This window comes from Phaethon lepturus, unplaced genomic scaffold (genome assembly GCF_000687285.1).
Source record: "Phaethon lepturus isolate BGI_N335 unplaced genomic scaffold, ASM68728v1 scaffold5472, whole genome shotgun sequence".
In the NCBI taxonomy this organism is placed as follows: Eukaryota; Metazoa; Chordata; class Aves; order Phaethontiformes; family Phaethontidae; genus Phaethon; species Phaethon lepturus.
The window spans coordinates 2,056-13,754 of record NW_010521103.1 but is presented as its reverse complement, the minus strand read 5'-3'; the positions used below and the strand labels follow the sequence as shown (position 1 = coordinate 13,754).

Genomic DNA, 11,699 nt, shown 5'->3' with positions numbered 1-11,699 from the left:
TAAACATTTCCAGTACAACCTCTTCTTTGGACACATTCATCCTTTGTGATCTCATCTTAGTTTGACTCATCTTATGCATGGTGATGGAAAAACTACAGGGCAGATACAGCACACTGGAGAAGTGGCAATCTGCAAAAGCTACCCCCCAACTGCCATCCTAATTCTAGATGTATTTCAGGCTTATTTCCTTTTATTTTTCCTAAATAATCTTGTTCTTTTTTTTACTGAATATCAACACATAGATCAAGTGGCGGTTGTTCCAGCCCTCTCACACTACACAAGATTGTCACGGGATCTTTAGTCCCACACTGACAACAGCCTGAGCCAGAAAATCCCTGTTTACGAGAGCTAACACTGAAGTCTGTGTATTCAAAGATCTGATGACAGCAAAAAAATAAATTTATGTCTCCTCTCAGGGCCACTTCATACAAATACAATTTAACAGAAATCCAGGATGGAGTTTGTGGCAAGGTAAAATGTACAGCTTTTACAGAGAAATGGGAAAAAAAGTCTCCTAAATAAGTAAGACATTGAACACTTGCAGTGTTTCCATAGAATAAAACTTGTTTTAAACAGCTGACAGGGAATGAGCTTCCTTAACAGTTAAAGTAAACTGCCAAAGATGTATATAACACATATCAAGCTATTATAAATATACACCTCCAGTTATTCTACACAGTAATAATTTAAACTATATTCACCATACTTCACCAGCAAAATTCTTCCAAAGGCAGGTTTTTAAGTTTTGGTCAGACTTGGGAGAACAGTGGGCTGTTTAAACATTTGGTTTGGTTTCTTTCACAGACTTCATCTCCCAAGAGTGTAATTGCATCAAAAACAAAAATAAAAGATAAAGCAGACAACTTCAACAACAGCAACAACACCTATTATCAAGTTAGGTGATACCTGTAAAGTTCTTCCCTGCCATCCACAACTTTCTAACTTACCTGTTCTTCTACTTGCAGGGCACGATTTTATCCACTTCCTAGGTAGGAAACAGAGTGACTAGAGACGAAACTCAACACAAATCTGGTTTTGGAAGCAAACCAGTTTACTAGCCAAACAGCAGGATGTGTAAGTTATATGAGGTAGGGGCACCCCTACTGTCAGCCTTGCCAAAGCAGGGTGGGATATGCCCAGTAGTACCCATGCATTCCCCCAGTCCTTTTCTTGCTGTTGGCTACTAAATCCCATGGACCTCTTCAACAAGGCAGACCAAACTGTGGCATCCTTTTGCAACACTGTGACACTAGCAGAAATCTTGTTTTTTAACATACTGAGTGACATCTTCAACAAATTTAAGAGCACTATTGACAGTGCTATGAATGCCTACATCAAATGAACAGCTGGGTCTCTCTTTTGTTGAAGTGGTAAATAAGCAGCTTATGCCCCAGAAATTAGCGAAAACATGTACCTGTAAGTCAAAGATGTCAAGGGAAAATATCCCTCAAGTCCCATTTTCTGGGGGCATGCCATATACATATGATTATAGTTAAAATATTTTTTAAAACTATCCAGCTTAAGGCAAAGTCAACCTTAGAGAAAGAAATCATAAGAAATGTGGCTATTAATGATGACTGTATTTTTCACATGCTACATCAGACATGGAAACAGGCTGAGGGAGTCACTAGTATCCCACACTGGTATGAACCTGAAATATTTGTAGACTGAAATTACATACCATAATTAAGAAAAGAAAAAAAATCTAATTTTAAGGTAAGTTTATGACAGTTATTTAACAATAGAAATGAAAACTCAATCATCAAAGAGTTGTAGTAATTATAAACAAGGTAGTTATATGTAGCAGTATTTCCTTATATATGAAAGATTAACAAGGAAAATACTTTTCTCTTTTTGGCTTCTTAACTCTCATGCATTTGACATGGTTGCATAAATGGTGGGCTTCCCTGCTTGCCTACTGAAAGAAGTCTTATTCTCTTGCTTGTGTGCTTTTCCCGTATATGCAAAAAAAGGGGCTTAAATAAATTCAAGAAGATATAAAGATGTGAGCTTTTACGAATAGCCACTCATAACGGCCAAAGATTTTGCAGTATGGAAAATACCTAAATGCCAAGGAAAGCATTGCTCAATATCAAGCTGAGTGCACTCTTCTTCAATGTCAACCTACAAAACAGTAGTGCTAGTCTGTGCTTCTTTTGAAAACAAAAATAAAAGCCACAACTTACTTGTGCCTGAAAGCAGAGACAAAGGAGCAATACTGGCAGCTGTACTTGTCTTCCCGGGTAAACATGGCCAAAGCCAAGTGACTCCTCTCGTGAGATCGCAGACCCTGCATAGACATCAAAACCCGGTCACACTGGCTGCAGTGGTAGCCCCCAGGCCTGGTTTCATCTTCCAAGGATGCTCCAGATTCAGCTTCTGTAAATTCCACAATGCCAGGGTCTTTGGCTCCCTCACAACCCTCCATCAAAGTTGTGTTTGAAGAATCTTCAGCTTCCTGCTAAAAAACACATACCCCCCCAAAGCCATCAATTGTCTCTCCCTTCTGCCCCTCAGCCTTTCCCATGTGTTCATTATAATGCCTAGGTTTCCCACTGCATTATCTTTCTAAATATATCCCTACACAACTTCTACAGCAATGTCTTTCTGGAAAAAGGCTCCACTCTTGGGAGGGAAAAACCTAATCATATCTATTATGTACATACATGCACATGTAAAAAAAGAATCTCACTCCTTGATCAAATTTATGTCAGGTAATGCAAAAGACATGAAACTAAATAAAGTTTCAATAGTCTTGATATGAATCTTCTAAACTTGATCAGATAAACATTAGTAAGATATAGAGCAAGTTCATGTCAGTTTATTTTGCTCTATCTTACAGTGTACCTACTCTGCAGACTAAATCAGTAGTCTAGTCTACACTAGACTTGTCCATCAACATCAAATTCACAAGAAACAGGCCAGTAATCTAGGACCCTAGAATGCTCTTTAAGAATAAAAAGCAAACAGAAAAAGTGGTTTTTTTATTCCCTTTCCTAACTTTCCTTTCCTTTCCCTTTTCTAATCAGAGCGTCCACTTTTGCAGCAACTTTAATAACCTTTAAGAGCATTTCCATCATATTCTTCTGGCCATGGATTTCAGCTTTTGTTCCCTGCTGCAAAACTTCTATTTACTCAAAAGAAAGTATTGACCCTACATAAACTTCACTTGAGAAGCAAGGAGAAGAGGAAATGGTCTGTTAGGAGGGAAGCATCTGAATGTGTCAGCAGTACCCGGTAAGGTAAAGGAAGGTCAGTCGTAGAGCAATGAAAGCTCTCTCAGGTAGCAAGAGTTAGGCTGTGAAGGACTCGGTTTTCTCACAGCAGCCAATGTCATGAAAGAAGCACTCTTAGTGAGGCAGCAGGCATCTTTGCCAAGAGCTCACTGCAGGACCACGAGGAATACACAGCGAGTTCCCACAGCCTTGTCGCACTTTCACTACCCCTGCCAATATCTTGGAAATCTGTGGAGCATGGCCTATCCTTTGAGATGCCCTAGAAGGCACCCCCTTTCACAGGAAGAAAGGAACAACACATTTACACCTAATCACCTGAATGGGACCACCTGCTCAGCTGGCAATTGAATGTTTTGTTTGGAGCCAGTGTGCAAATTTCATGTGGAAAGGTGTACCACAAGCAGCTTCACACATTTGCATGTGCACACTTCCTCTTCTTAAAAAAAAAAAAAAAAAAAAAAAGAAAAAAAAAGAAAAAAAGAACGAAAGCAGCTCTTTTAGAGTTTAACTAAGCAGAAAAGTAGCCCAGAAGAGCTGAGAGAAAGCCTTCTGCTCATAACCCAAGTCTTTCGGTCATCAACGACATCAACTCCTTTGTGGCTGAGAAGAAATGAGAATTAAATAGTCTTCGTGCCCCTGGATCGAGAGTGGAAAAAAGTTAAAACATCTTAAAATAAACCAAATGCACTTCAGAAACTTAGCATTAGATTAAAACATCATGCTGAACTGGAATACCCAGTTCAAAACCCATTCAGCTTCACAAGAGCCCTCCATAGGTTTTCAATAAGTGCTTTATTTTAAACAATGCAATAAGTTGCAGTCACTTTACAATCACCTTTTTAAAATTCCTACCTTTACTGTAGCTGACACAGAAGAGACATTTCCATACTGGACATGCTTGCGGAGGTGATTACAGATGGCTCGAAGTGTTGGATGGACTTCCACGCAAAATTTGCATTTGTAGCCAACCACCTTTCTCTCCTTAAGTTTAGCAACATCTTCCAAGTGTCCAAAAGCCTGTTTGATACACAAGCATGTATCACTGAAGTATGCTTTGTTACCTCATTTTTAGGAACATAGATCATATTTTACACCTGAAGGGAAATTAGGCTTGATGTACACATGTCCTGTTTTGCAGAACTGCAAGGTCAGTTTTTGTAGACATTTATTAATGCCTCCAGAGTAAGTGGACAAGACATCTGTGCAGCAGAAACCTTCAGTTTCTGCTTAACAGTGGTCCTCTAGAAGTCCATTCAGTTTGGCCTGAAACTGTGCTCTTCCATGACATCACGACTTCCCTAACAGCTGTGTGGAGCTTTTCCACAGCAAGTATATTTCAAACAGACGCAGAAGGAACAAGGCAAGCAGGCAAGAAAAGGAGAACAATTTGGCCTTCTGCTTATGAGGCACTTGCCCAAAGCTTCAGTCACCAGAGAGATTCACATCCTGTTAATATTGAGTGCTTAATCAAAGAAAGTACTGAGTGAAGGTTGATAACTCTGATGTGTTATTCAGAGGTAGACTGAAGAGAGGGATGGGACATTTTGTAAAGAATCTGCAACAAAGAACATGGCAGCCTTGCCACAGAAGAACAAGTAGCGCTCAGATACAGATGGCCTTCCAGAAGGGTGGGAGGAAGGGAAGAATATAAAGAAAATACTGAAAGAAGCAGTAGGAAGGAACAGGGCTTCCTACAGGACCTAGGGAGATGTGGAGGATGAATGAGGAAATTAAAGCAGAATGTATAATTGACTTATGGAGTCCACTGGCACGCTGAGTCATTCATTAGCCCGTGGTCATTTGGCTGTCAATGAGAACATGCAAGTGGGCGTTAGTGGTCTCCCTGGCAGGGAGTGGAGAGCAGGGAAAGAGACCAGACACACAAATCCTTACCCTCTCCTGTTTGAAATCTGCAAAAGCACCATCTGCGTATTTCTGCTTGCTCAAAAGCTGCTTCCTCCTCTCCTGACGTTTGGCACGCTTCTGGAATTCCTCGTTGTGACCATTCAAGTGTGCGGTCAGCTCTGCCGTGCTATGCAATTTTGTATCACAGTGCTTGCACTGGTAGACAGGGTTCTGAGAGCGGGTGCCGCTTCCCAGTATGGTAAAGTCCCTCTTCAAATCCTTGCTGTGGTGGTCAGTGTAATGCATACACAGCAGCTCTGCTGTGCTGAACGACAGCTTGAAACATTTTATGCACCTGAAGGGAAGCCACTCAATTTCCTGAGCCTCAGTCTCCACCTCAGGCTTTTCAAAGTCATTCCTCTCCTCTGCTGGAGTTGGCTTTTCGTGCTCATCAGCATACACGGCAGTGAAGTAACCTCCCAGCTTGCTCGCATGCTGCTTCTTAGGGAAAACACCAGGGTGACGCTTCATGTAGTGGGACACAATACCTTTTTTGCTGAAGGACTGGAAGGAACAAAGTGAGCACTTCTTCTTCTCTACAGCCCTCCTCAGCTCCTCACTTAACTGAGGAGTGTCATCCTTGGGAGGAGATGGAATGATCACTTTATTGGGTTTGACGCTTACCGTCCTAGAGGCTGCTTAGCAGTGAGTGTAGTAAGCATCAATATCATGTCTTTTCTGGTAGTGTGCTGCAAGCCCTTTGCGGATAGGGTTGGTGTATGAACACAAAGCACATTTGAAGAGGTTGTTCTTGCCCTCTGGCTGTGCCCGGACGTTGTTATGTTTGATGCGGTAGTGCCTCGCTATCCCCTTCCGGGTGGAGCAGAAGTATTTGCAGAGCTGACACCGGAAAACTGTGTGAGACACTAAATGAGAACTGGAGAAATGAGGTGCTGGCACGGAGACTTCTCCAACATCCTCAGCAGCAATTTCTGGGGAGGTCTTGATTTCAGTCACCATGTCTGGCTCCACCGAGGCAGACACCTTTGGTGGTGACTGGGCAAAAACATCAAACTCGGGTTGATTGTGGTATTTCTCATAGTGAATTTTCAGCTTCTCAAGTGTTCCATGGGTATAAGGGCAGAGTTTGCACCGATAAGCACCATAGCCTTGCTTGAAAATCCTACTTGTCTCTTCCACATCATTCTGAGCAATATCATTTGACTGCTCCACATCATGCACAAAGTCTTCAGCAGTGACCTTTATTGACGGGTGCCTTTTCTGGTAGTGTGTGAGGACGCCATGAATACGTGTATTAATGTATGGGCAATGTCTGCATTTATATACAGCCCCTGGGTTAATGTCTATATCCTGAGCAAAGTCCGCAGCTTTCACTTTCATGCCAGGATGCTTTTTGCCATAATGTGTCAGGAGGCCATGCAAGTTGTTGTACTCAGACTGGCAAACTGTACACTGATACGGAGTGGAGGAGATAGCAGGATTTGCAGAAGCCAGCTGGACAGTTTTTTCCTGGGAAAGGCTGGGATCCTCTGCACACTCTGCATCCTGATCCATCTGTGATGTTGTTATCTGGTCTTCAGAATCCATCCTGGCGCCAGCTTCATCGGGCTGCGGGATGGATTTGTCAGCAGCATCTTTCTCCTTAATGATATCTAACAACACAGACTCATCTCCATTCATGGCCCAAGGGTGAAATGCTTGGTAGTGATTAGTAATATCCCAAATGGAAGATGCTTCAAAAATGCAGTCTCTGCATTTATAGGTCTTTATTTCTGTTGGCATCACTAGGGCAGGAGGGGAAGGATCAGGACCCGCCCAGAGTTTAGTTGCCATATACGTATAGTCAACATAATGCTCAGGATGTCTCCTTTGGTAATGCACGAGCAAACCACTTGGCTCTGTGTGTGAATAAATGCACCATTCACAGTGATAACCAGCTTCTATCAAGCCATCCAAAAATGCCCATCTCAGAATGGATGTGACCGTGGCCTTCAGATTTGGGTGGTCTTTCTTGATATGCTTCCTCAATGCATAGAAGTAAGGTGATGTGTAGCTACACTGTCTGCATTTGAGGGCTCTCAGCTTTGACTTGTCCCGTTCAGTGCTGGAGGTGTGAGCAGGCATGCTGCCAGTCGATTTCTTCTGGCTGCGATCGCAAAGGCTTCTAATGGTGGCTGTATGCTGCCTAATCACATCTGCGTTAGCTTTGAAGTCACGATGCTTCTTTTGATAATGAATAAGCACGCCTTTCACGGTCCGATTTCCATAATCACAGTGTTGGCAGAAGAACATTTCATTCTCAGGAGGATTCACAGAGGTCTCAGATCCACCCCGGTTCAACTGTTGCATTGACACTGGTGGCCTCTGAATACCAGGTGGCAACTCACCAGCCCTCATCATTGCTGCAGTGGGGGGCGCCTGTCTGATATACTTGGCAGTGACCTTTATCTCTGGGTGCCTTTTCTGGTAGTGGACAAGCACTCCCACAACTGAGCGGTTGCTGTATGAACAGTGTTTGCAATAGTAGAGTTCAGTAGCGAGGTCTGGGGGTGGTGGGGGTGGAGCTGGAGGTTGAGAAGCCAAGTTGGACAATTTGGGGGAGATGGGTGTCCCCAGCTCAAAAGACATCTGAGCCAGGGCAGAGCCCCTGTCAACAGAGACTACACGCATGGTCTTCTGAATTCTGAAATATGATGCTTTTTCTTCGGGGTGCTTTTTCTGGTAATGCACCAGAACCGAATGCATGTTAGGGCTTGCAAATGAACACACGTCACAGTCATAAACAACCACAGTATTGACTGAAGGTTCTTTCTGATTTTCACACTCAGGACTAAAGCTTTTGGTGGCACTTTTGTTAAAACTAGCTGGCACACCAGCCCCACGAGCCACGGGGGTGGAGGTTGCCATAGTTTTTGGAGCAGAATTCAAGATCTCTCTCAGTGTCTGAGACTCTGTGTTCAGCCCTTCTTGCTGCTCAACAACATAGCTTGAAAATATCATTGCATTGTTAATTTTCACGGTGGGATGCATTCTTTGGTAATGTGGCATCAGGCTTCTAACATTCGGGCTTGTATAAGAGCAGAAGTGGCAGCGGTAGATCAGATCAGAATGATCAAAGTTCAGTACATTCATAGCTTCAGGGTGATGCTCCCCATAATGCTGCTGCAGGTCTTCAAAATTTGTGTAGTCAATGTAGCACTCAAGACACCGGTATACTGCACTGTGATCATTGGGATCCAGGATATACCTAAAGCTGAATTTAATATAGGGATGCATTCGCTGGTAGTGGGTGCTAACACTCCTGGCAGATTTGTTGCTGAAATCACAGTGTTTACAATAGTAAAGCCTGCCAGAGTCATTAAACTCTGAATTCTCATTGTTCTGATCAGTACCATATAAGTTTGACTGGCTCCCCAGGACAGATGCATTAGGGCTCTGATGGTCCTTCATGCTGACAGAAGAGTAATAGTCTTCCTCATCTTCAGATAAAGTCAGCTCAATCTCTGCTCCATTGGCGGAATTGTAGTCATGCTGCATGCTTCTGAAGTTTGTTTCCTTCTGGGAATCATTAGCCTCTCTGCCCCACATTTGCTGGGGTGCATAAGAACTGGAAACCTCTATCATTGGTTCTGTTTGCTCTTCTTCTCTGTCTAACTCCACTTCTATCTCCACCTCATTGTCCTCCTCCTCTTCCTCATCATCCTCTACATTAATCACAGCATCTTCTTGCTGTTTGTTTTGGTTGATTTTGCTCTGCAGATTGCTTGCTATTTCATCAATTCTAGTTCTCTTTTTCACTGGAGAGAGATCTAAAGGGAAGTCATTTGACACTTTCCGAGGGGCTTTTGCAACAAAGTTATTTTTAGATGAGAGCCCAAGGATGGAAGTCTGACTCTTCTTCACTGTGCTGGCAGAGGGGTGAGCATCTGCCTCACTCTCTTGTGGTGCATTTGATGGTGGTCCATCATATTTTGGCAAGTTGTCACAGAATGAATGCTTGTGCTGCTGATGAACTCTGAGGCCTTTCAAAGTTGTGGTGGAATAGTTGCACATTGTGCACTTGTATGGATGCTGCGAGTGGGGCTGGGGTGACTGCTGTTGTTGCTGCTGCTGCTGCGGCTGCACTGGTTCCATCATCCCAGCTGACTTCCTGCCATTTATATTTCCACTCTCATAAGACACTGTGCTGTCGTTCAAAGAAGAGGTGATGCTTTCAGTCTGACAGTTCATAGTGTCCCAGTCTGATGTTGTTCCTGCGTGACATTGCTTGTGGGCACCAAGTTTTAATGAACTCTTGCAGGTGAAAGGGCATTCATCACACTTGTACACAGCTGTCTTCCCAGACAGGTGGATGTTCTCAATGTGACGGGAAATGCTGCGGCGGTGCATCGTCAGGAAAGGGCAAAAAGGACACTGGAACCTGTTCATATACCTTCTAAAGGGAATTCCCTTTGTTTCCAATAGTTTGTTGCCATCAGATCCCATCAGCTGCTCTGCAGACATTCCTGAGGTCTGGTGATCCATGGAGTTCAAGCCATTCTCGCTGTCCATTTCATTTAGCTCTTCATCTGAGCTGGAGTCATTTAGCATACTGCTTGTTTCCAGGTCAGCAGAAGAATTCGTCATATCAGCAATTCCATAGCGGGATCTGTCAGACAAATTAACCATGCCCGAGTTGTGAGGTGACTTAGGCTTCATTTGAGGGTAAGACACAGAAGAAAACTTGGAAGATGTAGAAGAGTTGGGCCTGATAAGGGAATTACCCATCGAGCTCCTGAAGTTTGAGACATTAGCATTTGACATCTCACGCCCCGTTGTATTCATGGAGATATAATTAGAATTCGGAGAGGCATTCTGGGCACTCTTACTCTGTACATCAGGTGCAGTGGTTCCATCTTGTTGTTGCCTCAGGCTTGACAGTATTTTTACCATGCTGCGGTGCTTCTTCATCATGTGGTCACACCAGCGCTCCCTTCGAGGTGTCTGGTAGCTGCACCATTCACAGCAAAAGTTGCCCCTAGACTTCGTCAGGGGCTTGACCATGGATTCCAAAATGCTCCGCTCCACCACCTCTGCAGGCAGCTCCTTGCAGGGTTCCTGCACTGGCACAGAAGCAGACGTTGATTCAGACATAGCAGCGGGAGCCGTAGGAGGAGTTGAACCTTCTTTCAGGTTGTTTTTGTGATACATCTTCTGGTGCTTAATAATCCTTGCGCGTCTGGGTGACTTGTAGGTGCAGAACTGGCAACTGAAAACTTTGCCAAACCCTTCATGCATCATGATGTTATAATTTAGGGAACTAGCAGTTGGTGGCCCCGCTGAGCTCCCCCCAGCCTGTGCTCCATGAACCTTGCGTGTGTGCTCTATGAGGAGGTTTTTGGAACGGAAGTAACGCACACAGAACTTGCACTGGAAAAACTTGTTGGTTGGTTTAGGATTTGGAGCCATGTGCTGACCATAGAAAGTCTGGCTCTGGCTATAGTAACTTCCAGTCCCCATCTGACTTGTTGCATTTTGCCCTAAAATGAGAATTAAGGTGTATACATAAATAAATCAAAATCAAATAAAGAGGCTTTTTCTCCACCCACCCTGTACACATAACAACGCAACCACAACCTGAGTAGATAATAATTACACTAGGATTCCCTCGCTTATGGTGATAGCTACATGTTTGGCAGTGCTGGCGGTCTGGCAATGCTCAGGAAAATTACCATTATGCATAGTGCCTACACATATGTGACCATCTCGGATAGATAACTTCCAAAATAATCTAATCTTCTTGGGGGAAAAAGAAAGCTAGTACACTAATGCAGTTGAAAATTCTGAGGTCATTCATGGTAGCAAAGAACAACCATGAAAATGTGAAAACCAAAAAGCAATATGAAGAAATACATGAAAAGCAGCTGCGAAATGAAATCATCCTCAGTGTTTGCATTTACAGAAAAAGCCGTGGTCAGAACCAGTATAGCTGAAGCTAGACATCTGCTTTGCTGACACAGCAATAAAGATGATATGAGTTTTTAAAATCACATTAAAAGTAGAAACTAGAACACACTGAACCAAGCACATGGAAAACAGAGTATTAGAGTTGAGGTCTTAGAGTTGAGATCAATCTTAGAATTGAGATTTACCTGCTATTTCATCTGCAATTGTAAATTCATCCTTTACAGAAGAAAATTCAACCTCAGTCTGGTTGCTAGCATTCATGGAACCAGACCTTGGTTGGTTAGGACTTTCCTCAGAGACATCTGTTGGCTGTAGAAAAGCAGTGTGAACATCCTGAATGTGAGCTTTGAGGTCTTCATAAGATGGAGCTCGAAAATCACAGCCATCACACTGCAGCACCTCCATGGTTCAGGGATGATCTTTTACATTAGAAAATTCTGCAAGAAAAACAGGGGAAGGAGAGAAGAAGAAAGAGATTTTACAGCAATGCCATTGTAATGAATCCTGAAAATAGGTTAATACCAAGCTTATGATGACTCAGTCATTTCCAGAGATTCTCCAAATACTGAGGCGTAAAACTCAACCTTTGCTTACGACATTAAGAGGCATCAATTCAGGTTCACATAAAGTCTTATCTAGGTAGCTCATAAG

General features: G+C 43.2%; 1 protein-coding gene across 1 annotated transcript; it reads right to left on the bottom strand.

The window, feature by feature from the left end:
- Window positions 1–947: 947 nt before the first annotated feature.
- On the bottom strand, window positions 948–11,453 carry LOC104616093 (zinc finger protein 462-like; the record flags this gene model as incomplete). The annotated part of the gene is given in 5 exon segments (XM_010281392.1): window positions 948–985; window positions 2,187–2,290; window positions 4,089–4,253; window positions 5,130–10,621; window positions 11,234–11,453. Coding segments are annotated over 5 exon segments (6,019 nt in total), but the record flags the coding sequence as incomplete, so codon positions are not given.
- Between the last annotated feature and the right edge of the window lie 246 nt (window positions 11,454–11,699).